This window comes from Podarcis liolepis (assembly GCF_965112155.1).
Source record: "Podarcis liolepis genome assembly, chromosome: 7".
Classification (NCBI taxonomy): Eukaryota; Metazoa; Chordata; class Lepidosauria; order Squamata; family Lacertidae; genus Podarcis; species Podarcis liolepis.
In genome coordinates, this window is record NC_139561.1 from 11,249,787 (window position 1) to 11,270,755 (window position 20,969).

At 47.4% G+C, this 20,969-nt stretch overlaps 2 protein-coding genes across 2 annotated transcripts in view; both read right to left on the reverse strand.

Annotated features, from left to right (window-relative positions):
• The window catches only part of TMCO4 (transmembrane and coiled-coil domains 4), a 43,567-nt gene extending 36,621 nt beyond the window's left edge, over positions 1-6,946 (reverse strand). Inside the window, exon 1 of the mRNA XM_083514684.1 lies at positions 6,637-6,946. The gene's annotated coding sequence lies outside the window, so the exon portion shown is untranslated. The remainder of the gene's footprint in view (positions 1-6,636) is intronic.
• Positions 6,947-13,581: 6,635 nt separating this feature from the next.
• On the reverse strand, positions 13,582-17,134 carry RNF186 (ring finger protein 186). Its single transcript, XM_083512430.1, has one exon. It carries the CDS (start codon positions 16,817-16,819, stop codon positions 15,779-15,781), a length of 1,041 nt encoding a protein of 346 aa, XP_083368556.1. The 5' UTR covers positions 16,820-17,134; the 3' UTR covers positions 13,582-15,778.
• Between the last annotated feature and the right edge of the window lie 3,835 nt (positions 17,135-20,969).

Genomic DNA, 20,969 nt, shown 5'->3' on the forward strand with positions numbered 1-20,969 from the left:
ATTCCTTTATTACACGTATAGTGGAACTGTCAATTCCAAGACAGTCATCGTCACAAGCCTGCCAAATCTGACCATCAATTCACACTAATATTCTTTCTTTATGTGAAGATGACTTTTAATCTCACTGTTTTTCCTTTCATGACCTGGACTTTCTTACTTGATCCAGATGTAACTGTGCTTATTTTAGCTATTCATTTTGTGTGTGTTCATTTCCATCTGTTGTCATAATTGTTCTCTGTTTTATATACATTATAAAATGAAATTTTAAAAACTCTTCACTACCTGCCCACAAAAAACCCAATTTTCCTTTAAAAAAAAAGACTTGTTCCAGGCCAGATCCTAGATCTCATAATTATAGTAGAGCAGATTTTGATTGAATGTTGGCAGAGGCTTCTTGGTGGCTCGAGTATTTTGATGGAACCAGTAACTTTACAGTTTGTCTCATCCTTGGTGGTGGTCTCTGAGCAGAGCTGCCAGACACAGGTTCGTGATCCAATAAATGAAGACTGCAGTGATGTTGGCCCCCTCCCAATCTATGAATTCCAGACAAGATGCTCAGCGGGGTCTTGGCTGACAAGGAAGCATGCAAGCAAAGCATTTTAAAACTGACAGAATGGAACCTACATAGCCCAGCTCAGTCTATCTTCTCCTCTTAACAGGGAGTAAGGTTGTTGTTATTAAAGATTATTATTTCTTAGAAATTATACACCACACAGTTGCAAAAAAAAAAGGTTTACAAAAACAATACAACAATAACATTATCAGCAAGTAAGTTAAAAGATAAAGGGACCCCTGACCATTAGGTCCAGTCGTGACCGACTCTGGGGTTGCGGCGCTCATCTCGCTTTATTGGCCGAGGAAGCCAGCGTACAGCTTCCGGGTCATGTGGCCAGCATGACAAAGCCGCTTCTGGTGAACCAGAGCAGCGCATGGAAATGCCGTTTACCTTCCTGCTGGAGTGGTACCTATTTATCTACTTGCACTTTGACGTGCTTTCGAATTGCTAGGTTGGAAGGAGCTGGGACCGAGCAACGGGAGGTCACCCTGTCACGGGGATTCGAACTGCCAACCTTCTGATCGGCAAGTCCTAGGCTCTGTGGTTTAACCCACAGCGCCACCCGCGTCCCAAAAGTAACTGTAGGCTAAAAACTAGCATCAACTTTTTAAACATCTAAAACTCTGGAGAGCCGCTGCCAGCCAGTGTAGGCAGTACTGAGCTAGATGGACCAAAAGTCTGCTCAGTATAAGACAGCATCCTATGTCTTGAGAGAAGGGGCACAGAATAATGGAGAAGCTCCCAGGTTCCGTCTCTAGGTAAGGCTGGGAGAGACTCCTGCCTGAGAGTCTTGAGAGCTGCTACCAGTCAGTGGAGACCGTACTGTGCTATATGGACCAATGGTCTGAGTCTGCATAAGACATCTTCCTAAATCCACTTCCTCTGCCCAGGTATGCCTCCTTTTACAGACCAACCTTCCTGCTTCCTGGAGAGGGACGACCTTGAGCATCCTGCAAGCTCCTATTTCGTTTATTTTCATTCTCCTCTTTTCTTTTTTAACGACCTCCCAGTTCTTGACATTAGCCTGAAGGACAGCTTTGCGTCCTGATAACGCAAACATCGCCCACAGTAAAAATTAAAAGGTGTGCCGCAATCTCGCCTGTGTGTACACACACACACACCCTTTACAGCATCAAATCCAAACAGAGGGAGTGTTGTGCAAGGACTTGAGACTGACTTTAAGAACCTGCAAAACTCTGTTCCTCCCCTGCTCTACATTTCTCTCCTCCCATTGAAATATTTCCAGCGGTATCTGAATCCCAGCGGGTGCAGACAATGCTGAGATGGACCAATGGTCTAGCTCCTATGCTCCTACGAAATTTGGGGGCTAGGTTGCACAGTTGCCCCCCCCCCCCGCCTTTCAACCAAGCAAATTATAAACCCTTTGGCCTGTTCATCACATCACCGGAGGGAAATATGTGCGATATCAAGGAGCTTTCTTGCAGCTGCACTACCGATTACTAGGGACTAGTCGCATCATTTCGATTTTTTAATTTGGAGTTGCGGAGGAGGCAAACGCCAAGTGGTGGCAGGTGCCCATTGGGCAGATGGCAGGGAGGCCGGAGTTGGCGCCAGGGCCAATGGCAGGTAGAGCAAAAAAAAATCTAGTTCTGTCCCCTTCCTCCAGGCGAACATTGTAAGGGCAATACTGAGATTAAGGGCCCTTTTAAAATCCTAAATAAAATTTTATTTATGTTAAGTGATGAATTAATATGTTTAATTCCATAAGGTGAAGATCTAAGGATGTTAATGTTTAAGTTAAATTTCATAAAAATTGGGATTTGGAAAACCGTTAAAAGGACATGCAATGAAATTCAACCAAGGGGAAGCGAGGAAGTCACTTAACAAAGTCAATAACTGTAATTTTCAATAAGGCTATGATTTTTGTTTGTTTGTTTTGTGTGTTTGTTTGTTTGTTTATAATATTGTGAAAACTAATAATTTTTTTGAGGGGGGGGAGGAGATTAAGGGCCCTTTTAACCCCCAGGGAGCGGGCAAATAAAAGTTCCCTGCCACTATTTAGCTGACCCTAGCAACACAGAAATAACATCGAAAGCTGCCTTATACAGAATACGAACATTGGTCCATCTAGCTCAGTACTGCCTACACTGACTGGCAGCAGCTCTCCAGGGTTTTAAGTAGGGAACATTAACAGACTACAGTGGTACCTCAGGTTAAGTACTTAATTCATTCCGGAGGTCCGTTCTTAACCTGAAACTGTTCTTAACCTGAAGCACCACTTTAGCTAATGGGGCCTCCTGCTGCTGCCACCACGCCGCCGCCGCCGCGCGATTTCTGTTCTCATCCTGAAGCAAAGTTCTTAACCCAAGGTAATATTTCTGGGTTAGGGAAGTCTGTAACCTGAAGCATATGTAACCTGGAGCGTATGTAACCCGAGGTACCACTGTACTGGGAGATGCTGCCCTACCAACTAAGCTACAGCCTTTCCTAGTTTGTCTTGGAGGGAGTTTTTTGATCACCTGCTTTTGAGGCACGAGGGAGGCTATGAGCAATTGTTGTTGTTGTTTAGGCTCCTCATGTGATTTTGAATCCGGATCGGGGCCAGGGGGAAGAGAAGTGAAAGAGGAATGTAGCGATACTGCAAAAGGGGGGAGGAAATCATATAACCTCGTGAAAAATGTCCCATGGCTGCTCGTGATCAGCTGTAATAAATCTGTTCCCATCCTTTAAGGCAGGGGTGCCCAAACTTTTTTCAAAGAGGGCCAGATTTGATGAAGTGAACATGCGTGAGGGCCAACCAAAGTTTTAACCCAAACTTTTTTTAGGATTTTACCCCAGGACGTATCCTGCCACAGGGGCCAGATTAAATCGGATTAGGCCCCCGAAACAGACTTTGGAAATGCCTGCTTTAAGATTAGCCTCTGGAACTCACTCCCACAGGAGGCAGGGGTGGGCACCAACTTGGAGCGCTTTGAAGGGTACTGGACAATTTCACGAACCAGAAGCCACCAGTGGCTACTAGCCGCAATGGCTATGCTCTGCCTTAACGGTCAGAGGCAGCAATGCTTCTAATAATAATAATAATAAATTTTTATTTATACCCCACCCTTCCCAGTTCAAAAACCGGGCTCAGGGCAGCTAACAACAAATTTAAAACACTTTAAAACACTTAATTATAAAAGCAGCATAAAATACAGTATAAAAACATGAATAACAATAAAATTCAAAAATCAATTAGATAATCCCCAGGGCTAGCTGGCTGAATTGGTCCTACTTGGGCCGGCGAGGAGGTCAGGGGAGAATTAGCTGTGGGGTCTCAGAGTGGGTGATCTTCATAAAAGGGAAGGGGGAGGGGAAAGAAGGGAAATAAAAGGCTGAATTCAAATTAAAGGCCAGGCGGAATAGCTCTGTCTTACAGGCCCGACGGAAGGTTAAATCCTGAAGGGCCCTAAATTCTGAACACCAGTTGCTGGAAACCACAGGATGGGAGGGAGCTCTTGCCCTGCTTGCAGGTTTCCCATAATGGGCATCTGGGCATGAGAACAAGATGGTGGACCCGATGGGCCATTGGCCTGATCCAGCAGGATCTTCTTATGTCAGCGGAAACTGACAATGCTTTCCTTTCACCTTCAAACAATATGGAAAAGATACAGTGGGGTGAAGGTGCCTAGACATAAGAAGAAATAGGGTTAAGCCAGGTCAGGATGGGATTGTGCCTGTGGACCATTGCAAAGTGTGGACCAACATCTAGGGAAGACCCTCCAAGCGCCCCTATTTTCCAGGGACATCCCTGATTTAGAGAAGCCATCCCAGTTTCTGATTTGATCCTGGAATGTCCCACTTTTCCTTAGCTTGTCCCTATTTTCATTGGAGGAATGTTGGAGGGTGTGGAGTTATCCGACCCCATAGCCATCTGAAGGCAATCCTGTATAGGGAAGTTGTTTTTTAAAATATTTTTAATGTTTTTATATATGTTGGAAGCTGCCCAGTGTGTCGGGTATAAATAGTAAAATTATTATTTTCATCGAAGAAATGTTGGAGGGTATGCTAAGGCAGGAAGAGTGGCTGGGGTAACCCAGCCAGATAGGTGCGGTATAAATAATAAAATTATTATTATTATTAAGATTGTCTTCTCTGGGGTGCAGCGGTGACGTTCAGAGTAGAGTGGGAGAAACTTACAATTCCCCAAAGGGCGGAACACATCTTAGCTGAAGTTCTAATTACAGGGCTTTAAAATTGTACGTGGGATTTCAGTTATATAGCAGGTAAAAAGGGGTTAGGGGGTGGGGGCTTCTGAGGAATTTATTCTTCATATGACAATAGCAGTGACTGAAAGCACGCTCCTATTTTCAGCGGTGAAAAGTGTGCCAATACCACCACCCCCCGCCCCCAGTCCATGAATCATCCTGTCCTATCCATGCCTTTGTTTTATTTTTTAAAAGATTTAAGAGGGGCATTGTGTCTGGAGCCATCCATCTGTCCATCATGTCCGCAGCAGAAAATGGAAGGGTGGAAACTGAAGGCTCTTTCTTGCCGCAGACACCATATAGTGATCAATAGGGAGTAGTCACATCATATTGCTTTTGTTTGATATACAGTGGTACCTCGGGTTAAGCACTTAATTCGTTCCGGAGGTCCGTTCTTAACCTGAAACTGTTCTTAACCTGAAGCACCACTTTAGCTAATGGGGCCTCCTGCTGCTGCTGCGCCGCCAGAGCACGATTTCTGTTCTCATCCTGAAGCAAAGTTCTTAACCTGAAGCACTATTTATGGGTTAGTGGAGTCTGTAACCTGAAGCGTATGTAACCTGAAGCGTATTTAACCCAAGGTACCACTGTATATATCAATCAACCAATCTTTATTATGGTCCAGAGACCCAACAAATCGTTACAAAGTAATGCACAATTCATTCAGCCTACCTCCAGGTTAAACAAGCATTTTGTTCAAAAGATAGGGATCATTGGTTCTTGCAAACACTGATAAAAACTTTGCCACTGCTAATGTTCTAGCGTTTGTCCGGTCTTCCAATAGAAACCTGACATAGTGAGCCTCTGATTTTCCGAGGAAAGGTACCAGCAAGGGTAATATCAGTTCAGCCCTGGCTTGCTCATATTTTGCACAGTGCAGCAAAATATGTTTTATGGAATCGATGTCTTGAGCACACGCGCAAAGTCTGTCCTGGTAGGGAACTCCTCTCAACCTGCCATCCAACACTGCAGAAGGAAAGACGTTTAGTCTGGCTTTGGTGAAAAGCCTTCGATAATTTGGTACTGTCAGGTTTTTAATGTAAGATGTTAACTTAAAGACATGCCCATATTGTACTCCTACTCCCAGCGGACTACAGACTGTGTGTGATCGAGATTGCAAGTCCCTGTGCGCATTAACCCATAATCTTTGCTTTAACATCTTTAGGGTGCCTTCATAACCCAGGTAATACGGTTTGTGGGGGGGGGGGGATGACAGACGATAGAAGTGGCTTTTCTAGCCATAGTTTTCTGCCATTTGCTGACAAACTCCTCATTGGTCAGGTGTTGGTGCAAACCCTTACCTTGATCAAACACTGAAATCCTGAGCCAATGTTTAATTAAAATATATATATATTGGGGGGCATTGGAAAGAGAAGCTCACAGAGCAACCTGCTGACTTTTGGAGCCTCTTACTATTTATTTTTATTTTATTTTATTTATTTAATGAATTGATATACCGCCCTATACCCAGGGATCTCAAGGCGGTCCGCAGAATAAAATCAAGATACAAAACCACGAAACACATAATAAAAATAAAAACAACAACCCAATAGCCCTGTCAGTGGGAACAGGAATGCTTTTGCATTTACACCAGCATGTCCTGAAATTGATGCAAAAAGAGGGGAGCAAAATTATTGTATTTTTTGTTTTTTAAGCCCCACCAAATGCAATTGGTAAATACCATTTGAAACCCACCAGCACTCCCTTTCTTTATCCATCCTAATATTGGGGGGAGATAAAGTCTACTACAGTCCAACTTTTTGGGGGGGTAGCAAAAAGCCACGCCCCCACCCCTTAATTTTTTAAAAAATGAAGTTTCCCCCCCACTCCACCCCGCGTCTAAATCCTCTCCCCTCTGCCTCGAAACCCCACCTGGCCGCCCTCGAGGTGGAAAACGGCCGCATCCGGACTCCCGACTCGTCCCCGCCTTCCCCGCGACGTCCGCCGGCCGAGCGATCACTCCAGTCCGAGGCTTGTAAAAGCCGGCTTAGGCCCCTCTTACGCCGACAGCTGCGCCAGAGCGCTACTCTGAGAGGGCACTTCCGGCAGGAGGCTGGCGTAAGCGGCACGCGAGGGAGCGGGAGGCTGCGCAAACTTCGTAGCAGCGAACGGAAGGAGAAAGGCTCTCAAATCTGGACTCTAGACTTGGAAGCGCTGACTTTGCCCTCCGATAGTTTCATTTTTGGGTGGGCGGAGCATGCAAAAAAGGCAAAAACCTGCCTCTTATTTCGGGGAAGGGAATTCTCAGAGGGGGTTGCCCAAGATTGCAAGAGTTTGGAAAAGTTTTTTGAAAAATATATTTTAATTGGAAAAATAAAAATAAATTTTAATAACAATGAATATATATATTAAAAATAAATATATAAAACAAAAATTTAATAACAATTTTTTTAAAAAAAATTTCATATGTATTTTAATCTGTTATCTGCAGATTAAGACGTTGCACAGTGCTCCTTATTGAATGTTTATTTAAGGTAATAGCATGTTTTTCAAAAGTATAAGCTGCACGGTGAAAATATGCCTTTACATCGATGCATCACTAAAGATTACTAAATAGTCCCTATACATGTTTAATGTGCTTACGGAAATTGCCGTTACGTTTCCATAACTCATTAATAAATCTAAATATTGCTGTGAAAGTGTTAAATCACAACCTAATCGTTCTTCAGTGTAAGAAAGACTTCTATATTATTTTCCCTTTCTCTCTTCCTTATTTTTTAATTTAAGAAACAAATAATCTATCTTTTTCCTGGGATTTCTTTTTCAATTTATTGCATTAACCGGATTCCAAGTAAAAGGTTAAATACTTAGACGACCTCCCCCACATGATAATAAATAGATAAACAGGGCTCCCTCTTTAAAAACAGCAGTGAGGAACCTTTTTCAATCTGAGCCACATTCTCTTCAGGGGAAGCTTCCGGGGGCCACATGTCAGCAGAGGGAGGGGTAATAATAATAATAATAATAATAATAATAATAATAATAATGTCTTATTTATACACCAACCATCTGGCAAAAGCAGGCCCAGTAAGACAGGCTTGAGGGGCCTCCATTTGTTTTCTGGGCTTGAAGTTTGGCACAGGATGGTGATGTTAATCTAGGGGGGGGTTGTGATGTGCCCATATAAAAACTATATGGAGATATCTCAGGAATAACCCACACAGGTCTGTCCATCCTCTAGCCAGCATTGCTCTTCTCTGGCAGACAGATTTCTTTTTAAAAAAATTCTCATCCTACCATGGTGTGATGTGTCGCATACATTTCTATTTAAATCACAACCATAATTTTAAATTGCTCACCTGCAAATAAAGGAGCGTGTGGAACTTTCTGTGCAAATCTGCCGCCCCACCCCCCATGATGCGATCCCTCATTTTCCCAATGCAGAAATAGTCACCTTGCCTATATACTGTATTTTTCTCTCCATAAGATGCACCTAACCATAAGACGCACCTAGTTTTTTTAGAGGAGGAAAACAAGAAAAAAAAATATTCTGAATGAAACAATGGATGTATGATTTTTGTGGTTCATGCTGTGGCCACAGACATGTGATCTGATGGTGAATTTGGGGTGACCCAATGCAAAAATCCTGAGGATCCATGTGGATCCGTGCTTTGTAACCACATTTTTGCACCATTGCAGCCCCACGCAACAGTGGATGCATGATTATTTTGGTGCAGGCTGTAGCCATGGACATGCTATGTGATCTGATGGTGAATTTGGGTGACCCAATGTAAAAATCCTGAGGATCCATGGGCTTGTACCTCCCCCCTCCCAGGCAGCCTCAGCTAAGTCCCTTATCTCTCTTCCGATCCCACCGATCAGCTGTTTCATTTCCCTCTTGCTTGCCTTAGTGTCTTTTCCTTAGCTGGAGCAGTTTTTTGCTCTTCCTTTTCTTCTAATTTCTCTCCTTACTGCTTTAGTCTTCCTGTTTCCCCCCTTTGCAAATTTGCTCTCTTTTCCTCCCCCCTCCCAGGCAGCCTCCTTTATCTCTAGCGTCCCTTATCTCTCTCCCCGATCGGCAAACAATCAGCGGCTTTGTTTCAACACCCACTTCCCTCTTTAAAAAAACACAAAACCATGATCTGCTTTTTGCCCCTGGGCAATTCGGCTCCAGGGACCATGCATTCGCTCCATAAGACGCACAGACATTTCCCCTTACTTTTTAGGAAGAAAAAAGTGTGTCTTATGGAGCAAAAAATACGGTATGTGGCCCTTCACAGACTCTTCTGTCTATAAACCTCAGCAGAATCCAAACCAGAAAGGTTTGGGGTTTTATTTTGCATGTAGAAGGTCTCAGGTTCAGTTCCTGGCATCGCCATCTGAAACCCTGGAGAGCTGTTGCCAGTCAGTTGCAGGGTGAACCTAATGCGTAGGTGCTGATTGCGGCCCACTGGGCTTCTCCATTTGGCCCTCAGGGCCTTCCCAAGCCACACCCTCCACCCTCCCAGGCCATGCCCTTTTCCAGGCCTGCTTTGACCCTCTTCAAGTGTTTATGCCTGGCTGAAAAGTATGTCAAACTCTGACTGTGCCTCTCGCTTGCCTGGAGGATAAGAGAAGGGTGTGTCAAAACTAAGCTACTGTAAAAAGGTAAAGGGACCCCTGACCATTAGGTCCAGTTGTGGCCGACTCTGGGGTTGTGGCGCTCATCTCGCTTTATTGGCTGAGGGAGCCGGCGTACAGCTTCCAGGTCATGTGGCCAGCATGACTAAGCCGCTTCTGGCGAACCAGAGCAGCGCACAGAAACACCATTTACCTTCCCGCTGGAGTGGTACCTATTTATCTACTTGCATTTTGACGTGCTTTTGAACTGCTAGGTTGGCAGGAGCGGGGACCGAGCAAGGGGAGCTCACCCTGTCACGGGGACTCGAACCACCAACCGTCTGATTGGCAAGTCCTAGGCTCTGTGGTTTAACCCACAGCGCCACCCACGTCCCTTTTAGCTACTGTATAGAGGCCAAATTTGCATTTGTTGCTTCGTCTACTGCTGGCTATGGCCAGGGCCGTCTTTAGCAGATGTGGCACCGGGGTGCAAATATCTGCCCAGCGTCCCCAATTACCACGGATAGTGGGGATGGGGGCGAAGCTGCACACTGCCAGCCATGGGGGGGGGCGCAACTCTCCCCCATGCCGCTGCGGGAGAGCAATCCCTGCGGAGGCTTGGGAGGCAAGCTGCACACCCGCCAGCCATATGATTGATAGGGCGCAGCTAGCGGGCATTCAGGTAAAGGGGAGGCCGCCGGCAAAGCCGCGCAGCTCCCCTACTCACTAGGTGTCCCTCAGAGGTCGGCGCCCTGGCGCAACGCACCACTAAACCCTATGGGAAAGACAGCTCTGGCTGTTGCTCTGCCCATCACTGGCATGCGGCCTTCAGAAACTTAAGCCCGCTTTCTGAATCGCTCCTCGTTTTATGATTCTTTGTCCTAGGGAATCAGGTGCTTAAGTGATGGTTAGCCCTGTCCCTTTTTTTTGACGGAGTAACAGGTCCTTCCTCCTTTGAAGCCTGCGAAGCTCTTTGAAAATGGACCCCCTATTGTTCTTAAGATAAACCTACCCTCGCCCACCGGCTGCCAGTCTTCCCTGCCTCTTCAGAAGCTAAAGCTCTCTGCCGTCTTCCTATTATTATTATTTTTAGTAAGCTTTGCATTGTGACATATTCTGATTCTTTTTTCCGCAGGCATGTGGGAGGGAGGGATGGACTGGCCTGTCAATCCCAATTTTCTCTGTTTCTCATTTCCAGGGCCTTATATTCAGCTCCTCACATCCCTAGAGCAATCCTCAATTTAAAAAATAAAAATAAAAAAGGAAGAACCTCATGAAAATTTGTCAGCACAAGTGTAATTTCCCCCCGATGCAATTTTGCTTAATCTACAGCAGCGGTTCCCAAACTTTTCCAGGTCTGTCTGACCCCTCAGTTCCATAAACTTATCCCCAGTCCTCCTTGCCCTACCCTATAAAAAGCATTATTTATAATAGTGGTTGACTAAGGAAGATAACAAATGTCCGTATAGTTAAAGCCATGGTTTTCCCAGTAGTGATGTATGGAAGTGAGAGCTGGACCATCAAGAAGGCTGATCGCTGAAGAATTGGTGCTTTTGAATTCTGGTGCTGGAGGAGACTCTTGAGAGTCCCATGGACTGCAAGAAGATCAAACCTCTCCATTCTGAAGGAAATCAGCCCTGAGTGCTCACTGGAAGGACAGATCCTGAAGCTGAGGCTCCAATACTTTGGCCACCTCTTGAGAAGAGAAGACTCCCTGGAAAAGACCTTGATGTTGGGAAAGATGGAGGGCACAAGGAGAAGGGGACGACAGAGAATGAGATAGTTGGACAGTGTTCTTGAAGCTACCAGCATGAGTTTGACCAAACTGCAGGAGGCAGTGGAAGACAGGAGTGCCTGGCGTGCTCTGCTCCATGGGGTCACGAAGAGTCGGACACGACTAAACAACTAAACAACAAGGAAGATAACGGCACCATAAAATTCAAAACAGTGACAATTAATTGCACATTTATTCAAAATCCAATAAAAATTATTGAGTTTAATTCATCATTCAATGGAACGAGTGAACTTCATCCAGGGATACCAGCTTTTCAAAGTCTGATGGTCATTTACACCTCCAGTGCCCCCTCCCGCCATCTCCTTGCCTCTTAGCACCCTCCCCCCCCCCCGTAATTCCCCCGCCGAGGAGACAGTGTTGCCTACTTTGGGAACTATTGATCTACACCTTTTTGCTATGCGATTCCCCTTAATACAGTGCATTGTGTGTGTGTTGTTTTCAGTTAAATATGCATTTTTATGCACGCTTTACACCAACACCTGTGGTTTTTGTACAAATTACTTGAGGGGAGAACTGCATTGAAAAAAATCAGAGAAGTGCTAATTTCAAAGGTTGGTTGTGTTTCATTTTGCATATTGTGATAGGAATTTTATGGTCTTAGATATATAGTAATGTTCATAACTGCACATACATAGATCAGCACAGGAAAGCCAACCTGGAACCATTTTGATTCCTAAACTGAGCCAATGTTTCTCTGCAAGGTTAACCTGGAAAAGCCTCCCCATTGTCTCTTTCCTCACAAATCCTGTCTCAAGGATATGTCTGTTTGAATAAGGTGTGAGCCTGTGACCTGGCCCAGGAAATAAGTATTTTACCACTACAAAAGAATGGCCAGGCTCCCCAGGAAATCCAATCAAGTAACCTGCCAGACAGGAGATAAACAAGGACAAGAGAAAAACAACATTTAAATTTCTGTGATGTAGGTGGGATGTATCTGAGGGGTGGTCTTAGGTTACACCCCTTCTGTGATGTATGCATAATGTTTCTGGGGGTGGTCTTGATCTAGAGAATGGGAATTTCAAAGTCTTTATAAGGCCTTGCATGCCATTGTTCTGGGTCCTCTTCCTCTCCTGCGTGTGAGGGGAGTACCCTGTTGCAACAGATCAATAAAGATCAAGCTTACTAGCTGCTTTGCTTCTCAATATTCTCTGGTTGGCCTCTGTTATTTTCTCCTACCAATAGGGAACCTATGTAAGGACTCTATATGGGCTCTTGGATACCCCATAAGGGAAAAGGGCATATTTTTATTTACAACAATATTCTTTCGGAATGTGCAGATTTGGGAGGTTCCCCTCTAAAAGCAAACTTAATCAGTCCCTCTCCTCCCCAAATCCTTCTCCTGTTTTGGCCCATGCAAATTGCCAAAGAACAAATCTTCTGCGTTTGAAATCTTGCTCGTCCCGTTCTAGGAACACAGTTCTGGACTCAGCTACACTGGCAAAGAAAAAGTGCTTTATATGCGTTGTATATGCATATAACACCAGATGGCGCTGTGGAGTTCCGCTTTTGCCAACCTGATTTCTCGCACAAAGTTTACAACGCATTTAACTGGAACGCTTCTTTGGTGTGTCTAGATCCAGCCTCTGTTTCTGTAAAAGCCCATGCTGCTCCTTCTAGAAAAAAGAGAAGTGGGGAAGTTCAGATTTTGTTCTATACAACCCGCCCCCGCCGAAGGCACAGCAAGATGGGCTACTGCAATGCACTCAGCATGGGGCTGCCCTTGGAGAACAGGGAAATTCAACTGGTTCAGAAAACAGAGGGCAGATTATTGGCCTGGGTCCCATTTAGAACTCACAAAACCTTGGCTTTAACCCTTTAGCTGCACCGGAGGCTGGTTTGTCTCTGAGGATGAGCATTTTGGCCCATTGTGTGCCATGGACCAGATTTGTGACCTGCTGCTTCAAATGTATCATCTAAGCAAGAGCACCCCCAAATCAAAGTACGGTAGGCTCTCTATCTTCTCTGTCGCCGACAGAGCGGGGTTGCAAGTGGTCTCAAGCCCAGACAGTACAAGCACGCCATGCATTGGTGGAGACACAAGGCCATATGAAAGTAAGATGAGTCTGCTGAATCAGACCAGTGGTTCATCTAGTCCAGCCTCCTGTCGGAGACTAAATTCGCTGGAGGAAATGTGTCCAAGCAGCGACTGGGAAGTTGGGTGTGTGTGGACACAGAATGTTTAACAACACATGCCTTGTGGAAGTGGAATGAGAGGTCAGTCTAAGACAGGTGTGAGGAACATGTTCAGATGTTGTTGGGCTCCAGGCACCTCCAGTTTTACGTGCATCTAGGGAAATTTCAGCCAGCACAATTGAAGTGGATTGAAGTACTTTCAAGAAACCCATCTTTTATAAAATGAGCTGTCTGCTGTAAGGAAAGTGACCGAGAAATGCATTGGAAAGTGTGGGACGAGCGAAGGATCAATAGGAAGGCTTATAGCCTCCCCACAAGCAAAGGGAAACAAATGCAATCTAGCGTAATCTCCGCATAAGCTTTGGTGTAAGCAAATCAGGATGACTGTTGAATAAGCAGCTCACCTGGAGGAGCCTGACAATGCCTGTCTTTGTCCCTGGGGCAGATGGGAGTTGTAGTCCAATATTTGGGGAGGGCGCAAGTAAAGGAAGCTGGGGACATTATTAGGTGGGCTGTGATAGCTAATGGGAATGCATTGCCCATCGCTGATAAGCAAGCAGGGAGCTCCTCACACTACTGAGCCTTCACTCAGTGGCAGGGCAGTTTATATAAGGCCTCTGGCCAATCAGAAGTTCCCACGACTCAGCCAATCAGGTTTTGGAAATTGTGACAAAGAGTTAGCTACAAATCCTGAACACTAGGCAGTTGAGGACCACTGAACGCAGTTGATTTAAGTGCACCAGATTACTCTGTAAAGTGTAATGGATTCAGCAGAGAAAAGGTGTCTTTGAACATAAGGTTGCCAACTGACCAGAAATAAAAGCTGCTCTGGAGTGCTCTTGTGCCTTTAACAGCAGCTTAGCCTGCAGGCATCAGGCGGTAATGTTCATTGCAGCGTGTGAATTAAGCAATTGTGGGTTAGGTTGAGGATCATGTTGCAGTTAGAGGCATGAGAGCAGTGATAAGCTGTTCCAACAAATCTTGTATGCTCTGCCTCTTCTCCCTTCAACAATGTCTGTGTCACAGCCAGAGATCAACACAGGTAAAGTGCTTTCCTTCCATACAGAATGGGCCAGTTTGGTTTCTACTAACTAGTCACTGGGGAGTAACAGCATATCTTGTTGGTGATGGCAGGTACTTTGTCACATTTGGAGCAGGGAGAAAGAAACAAAAGGACAGAGACAAAAACTCACAAGGCAAATTGTCTATTTATACATATGAAAACCTATTAAATATATACACTATTTTGTAAAAATGAAAACACAGTACATTTTGATAATACTGAGTGTTTCAACTGCCCTTACTGTATTTGCAGAGATACCCGAGTTGCGTTTGTGCTGTATTTGCCATCACAGATCTTTTGTTCATCAGAATCTTTGCAGAAATAACAGGCACACAGGAATAAGCCCTTTTGCATTTTGCATTAAATGGTGCCCATAAAGATCCACCCTTACTTTGCGTTAAATGATACCTGGAGGACTGAGCCTTTTCTGGCTACTTAATCCATGGATGGGGAACTCCAGCTCCCTTCATCATCCCTGACCACTGGGGCTTGGTGGCCGCTGGAGCTCCCTGCTATAGCCAACCTCTCTCACACAGAAAGGTAGAGGAATCTCAATTTCATCTTGATGGAAAAAACACTCTTTAAAAACAAACGCCCAACTGCAAGGACAATCAGGGAAATTAAACAGCAGGTAATCTGCATTAAGGGGATCCTAAGAGAAGCCCTGATGGATCCATCCAAGCCAGGGGTGGCTAACCCATGACCCTACTGCTTTTGTTGGGCTCTATCTCCCATCATCTGCAGTCAACATGACCAATGGTTAGGGGGTGGTGTGAATTTGTGGTCCAGCAATATCCAGAAGACCACAGATGCTCCCCCAACCCTGATCTAGGCCCGTCTAGTCCAGCATCCTGTGGTCACAGCAGCCCGTCAGATGCCCCTGGAGAAGCAGAACATGAAAGCAGCAGCCTTTGCTATTGGCCTTTCAGCATTCACAGGTAGACTGCATGTGCACGTGGAGGTTCTACTTAGTTGACATGCTTAACAGCCACTGACCACGCTCTACGGAGAGGTCCGACTCCGCTTTCTTCAAGCCAGAAGCTCGGTTGCCTTGCAGCGAAACAGAGCCAGACATTCTCCGGCAACAACAAATCATTCAGCGAGGCAGGCGATCTTTGGGTGAAACCACCCGAAACTCAACAGGGAGCTGTGTTTGTGTCTCTCTGTAGGCTCCCGCTGTGGGGCATGCGGGGCTGTGGCTCAACGGGAACAGGCATCAGGGGTTGTGTTAGCAAACTCTCCACCCTCCTCACCCTCTGGTCCAGCGACAGGACGGGCCTCTGCCTGATCTGTACGATGATGACCCAAAGAAGGAAGGCCTCTGTTGGTCCTTCTCCCAGCATCGGACGACAGATGCCCTGGCTCAAGGTCTCCGAGTGAGAAACTTCAACCGCTACGACATTCCCCAAACGCACGGGATCCGTAGATGGGGCCATGCAATGCTCCCGACCCGCGAATAAGGAAACCACAGCATGGCGGTCTTCTCAAGCAACCGGCGCCGCCTGTCTCTCCTTCCACCTCCAGGGAGACCGCAAGAGATCTGGGCAGCTCCAGCTGGGGTTGCAGCAAAGCAGCACCGACATGATGAGCCCCAGGACCACCACAGAGCAAAGCACCCACTTCAACATCCCCGTGTACATGAAGGGGAGGACCAGGACGATAAGGACAGCCACCAGCAGCAAGAGCAGCACCAGCCTCTTGGCCGCTGCCCGGCTTGGTCCCCTGATGGCATCATTCTCAGAGGCGGTGTTGCCATCAGTGAGGCCAGTGCCAGGAGGGTCTGGCGGACATGCGACCTCGGCGTCCAGGCCGGGGCTGCCCAGCCGGCCCACCACGTCCTCCTTGTTGTGAAGGCTGCAGATCAGGCCTCCGAAAACGACGGTGGCCTTCCGGCAGAGCGGGCAGCTGACGACCCAGGTGTGGTCTTCGTTCCTCAGGATGAGCTTCAAACAGACGGCACAGAAGACGTGCTGGCAGGCCAGGACTTTGGGCAGGCGGCAGGCGCTGTACCGGTTGAAGCAGATGAGGCAATCCATCTCGGCCAGCGAGACTTTGGAGGGGTGCGGATGGCACAGGTCGGCCACCGGCGGCACAGAAGTCTCCGTCAAAGCGGGCAGCTCCAAGGGTGCTGAGGGCACCGGTTCTGGAGTGCCTAACTGGGCAGCATTTGGATCCGGGCCTTCCGCGGCAGGGGAACAGCAACCCTTGCCCTCTTCTGTAGGATCAGCCTCATCTAATGGACCACCGTCCTCTTGGTGTATCGGCCCTTTGGATGTCTCCGGCAGGTCCATTTCCGCAGCGTCTTCGCCTTCTGCCATCCCCAGCTGCCCTGTCTCCCTGCCTGGAGAGACAGTTTCGCTCTCAGTATGTAAGTGATCCCCGGAGCCTTCCATAGGAAACAATGGCGGCCTCAGCGACAGCACAGCAGCCCCCTTCAGACTGCATGTGTGCATTTGGAAGCTCCTTTTATAAAGGCGCTTTGTCCGGCCAACACAGAGCGAAGGCTTTGTTTGCTCTCCGAACATCCCGCTTGCTCCGGGAAAGGCAGTGACGTCGTGGTGGTTGTCATTTTTTTAAAAAACAAAAAGCCCAAGGCAGGGCTAGGCGTTAATCAGTAACTCCAACGGTCACAGGGTTTTATGATGCCCGATAACATAAGCTGGGGAATTCTTGCCCTAAAGAGCAAAAGTTTTTTGTTTGTTTTTTTAAACTGAGATCCAAAACATAAGGAGGACGCTTGAGGGTTTTTTTTCAGAGAAGGTGTAGCCAGCATTCAGAATCATACAAGCACAGAGTTGAAAGCATTGTCTAGTCCAACTCTAGGGGAGTGGGTGGCGCTGTGGTCTAAAACACTGAGCCTCTTGGGCTTGCTGATCGGAAGGTTGGCAGTTCGAATCCCCATAATGGGGTGAGCTCCAGTTGCTCTGTCCCAGCTCCTGCCAACCTAGCAGTTTGAAAGCATGCCTGTGCAAGTAGATAAATAGGTACTGCTGCAGTGGGAAGGTAAATGGTGTTTCCATGCACTCTGGTTTCCATCATGGTGTTCCGTTGCACTAAAAGCGGTTTAGTCCTGCTGGCCACATGGCCCAGAAAGCTGTCTGTGGACAAACGCCGGCTCCCTTGGCCTGAAAACCAGATGAGTGCAGCAACCCCAGAGTCGCCTTTGACTGGACTTAACCACCCAGGGGTCCTTTACCTTTACATTTACACTACAACTCTAAGCTGCAGTGCAGTGATTACAGATAAAGAATCCCTGGCCGATGGGCACCCAAGCTCTGTTGAAAAGCACCCACCATCTTCTGAAGGAGTCTGTTCCACTGTCAAACAGCTTGCACTGCCAGAAATGTATTCCTAATGTTTAGTCGGTATCTCTTGTCATATGAGTCAATTGGTTCAAGTCCTAGCCTCTGCAGCAGCAGAAAACAAGCTTCCTCCATCTTCCATGTGATGGCCCTTTAGATATGTGAAGATGGCTATCATATCTCCTCTCAGTCTCCTCTTCTTTCTCCAGGCTAAACATACCCAGCTCCCTCAGCTGTTTTTCATAAGGCTTAGTTTCCAGACCCTTGTTCCTCTTGGTTGCATATTCCAGCTTGTCGATATTCTTCTTAAATTGTGGCACCTACAACTGGACACAGTATTCCAAGTGTCGTCTGACAAAGGCAGAATACAGTGGTCCTCTTACTTCCCTAAATGTTGTTGTTGTTTAGTTGTTTAGTCGTGTCCGACTCTTCGTGACCCCATGGACCAGAGCACGCCAGGCACTCCTGTCTTCCTCTGCCTCCCGCAGTTTGCTCAAACTCACGCTGGTAGCTTCGAGAACACTGTCCAACCATCTTGTCCTCTGTCGTCCCCTTCTCCTTGTGCCCTCCATCTTTCCCAGCATCAGGGTCTTTTCCAGGGAGTCTTCTCTTCTCATGAGGTGACCAAAGTACTGGAGCCTCAGCTTCAGGATCTGTCCTTCCAGTGAGCACTCAGGGCTGATTTCCTTAAGAATGGATAGGTTTGATCTTCTTGCAGTCCATGGGACTCTCAAGAGTCTCCTCCAGCACCAGAATTCAAAAGCATCAATTCTTCGGCGATCAGCCTTCTTTATGGTCCAGCTCTCACTTCCATACATCACTACTGGGAAAACCATAGCTTTAACTATACGGACCTTTCCCTAAATGTATCCAGACACTAAACTTCTGTTGATGCAGCCTAGGATTTCATCACCTTTTTTTTGTTGCTGCATCACACTGTTGACTCCTGTTAAGCTTCTGGTCTACCTAGAAAATAAAATAACTCCAGGCAAACAAGAAGCAATTTCAGAGACTCATGAGTGTTTTGAGGGACCCATCACACACAAACACAAACAAGCAGAGCTGAAAATTCCACACAGACTTCAAATTTGACCCGAAATGACCAGCTCCCTCCGGATATTCCAAACAACTGCATATTTTAGTTGCGCATTCCAGCGTTTAGGGATGCTTTAAGAAAATCATCAAATCTTGCCAATGACTTGAAGGCAATGTCTAAAAATAACCCAAAGTTTCACAGAAACACCTTTGTGTGGGCGTGTTTTGTTTTCGATTAAAAGAAAAAGCCTTGCAGCGTTCTAAATTGGGGGTGGTTGGGAAAACAAAAATCAAAGATATGGGGGGGGGGATATAGGGTGTGGAGGGGATTGTATTCAAATGCCAATACAGTGGTACCTCGGGTTACATACGCTTCAGGTTACATATTGTCAGGGGTTCAGGAGCAGAGACGCAGAGAAGGGAGGAGACAGAGAGCGAGGGGGAGGAATACGAAGGAAGGATGAGTGGGGATGACGACCCGAGATCACCGAGCCTGTCTAGCGAGTCCGAGGATTCCCAGAAGGGAGCGCCAGCAGCCAGGGCAAGGGGGGAGAGCAGGGGGACACCCCAGGAAGAAGGGTCCAGAGAGGGATCAGAGAGCAGCAGTTGGAGATCGGGACCCACGTGCCCAGCTGGGAGCAGCGGGGAGAAAGGGGACCAGATATCGGGTTCCGGAGACTTTCAGAAGGAGGGAGGGCATGAGTCAGGAGTAGTCACGCCCACCTCGGGGAGCGATGAAACTATCAAGAGGAAAGTGGAGAGTTGGGCGCGCGCGCCAAGTTCAAATGTAGCGGAAGCTGGCGCAGTCAGCAGCCCAGAGAGTGAGCCGGGTCCCAAAGCCCGCCGCAAGGAGGCGGAAGGGTCAGGGGGGTCCGCGTCAGAAGAGAGTAGGAAGGGAGAGACCCAGGGGGGCAGAAGGACCCAGAGACGGAAGGAAAGGCGCAGGAGGTGGAGCAAGGCTAGGGTATTAAGCTGGTGCGCTAGAGGCGGAGACTCAGACGGGTCTTCGTCGTTCTGACCTAGAAGAAGTAGGGCTGCACATTGCAGTTTGGAAATGGAACCTGTAATCCAATAAAGACTCTTTGAAACTGAACGCTGGCTGACTTGGTCCTATGTGAGCTGGGACTGGGTGGCAGCCCTGACAGTAAGACCCGTCTCTTAAGCTTCTGACACCTGATATCTCGCAGCGGAGACAGAAGCAGCTGGAGGAGGGGATCGGTGTTTGGGAGCAAGCTCACGACAGTTGGCAAAGATGACGGAAGCAGAGAAAGTTTCAGCGCTGCAACAGGCAGTTACCCAATTGAATGCGGAGGTACTGGCATCCAAGAAAAGGGAGGAGGATGCGGCAGCCGCCTACCGAGATCTCCACGCCAGGTTTGAAGCATGGGTTAAGCACGGGCAGCCGGGACCCAGACCGGAGGGGGTCGGGTTGGCACGGAGAGCAGGAGGGCTTGTGGCTCACTTCGATGGGAATTTACAACAGTACCCCAATTTTCGAGCAGATGTAATGTGCGCACTGCAACTGCTGGCAAAAGACTTTAGAGATGAGGAAGAGAAAGTGGGGTTTATACTATCCCATTTGCATGGGGATGCTAAAGCGTGGCTACGCAATTTGTGGAGGGATAAAGATCCGGCGCTTCAGAGTGCAGATGCCTTTATCAAAGCAATGGATGCGTGTTTTTTGTCTACCATTGATGTGGATCTTGCCCGACGGGAGATTCATGGACTGAAACAAGGGAGGGCGAGCGTACGGCAGTACCACGCCCGCTTTTTTGCGCTTGTCAGTGCCTTGGAATGGGACCGGGATTCACCCCCAGTCAGGGACCTGTTCTGGGAGGGTCTAAGCCCTGCTGTTAAGGATGAAATTGCGAGGGGGGAGAGGCCCCGAAGCACGCAAGAAGTGGTCCAAAGGGCGCTGACTGTGGTGGTGAGGCTGGAAGAACGTCCATGGTGCAGAGATGAAGGACGTGGAGGGCGCGAAGCAGCGAGAAGTTTCTCTTTCGTTCCAAGGGAAGCAGCGCGTGCGCAATCCACACCTCCGCCAGGAGGGGGGGTGGAACCTATGGAGGTGGGAGGCGCCAGGGCTCAGTCAGCTACCAGAGCCTCTGCACCGATGGCAGTCAAGACTAAACCTCCTAGAGGGACCCGGAAGTGTTACATATGCGACAGCTCTCAACACTTGGCGAAAGAGTGTCCCCAGAGGAGCTCCAAGCACACTGCAGCCTCCGCAACGGTGAAAGCGGCCACGCAATACAGCGAAACTCAGCAGGGAAACGACGATGTCTGGCTGGAGACAGAGGCACTGGGGCCCAGCCAGACGCATCAGTGAAGCAGTCCC

Coding starts and splice junctions, on each gene's coding strand:
- RNF186 (XM_083512430.1), bottom strand. CDS start 16,819: ATGTTCGGAGAGCAAACAAAGCCTTCGCTCTGTGTTGGCCGGACAAAG.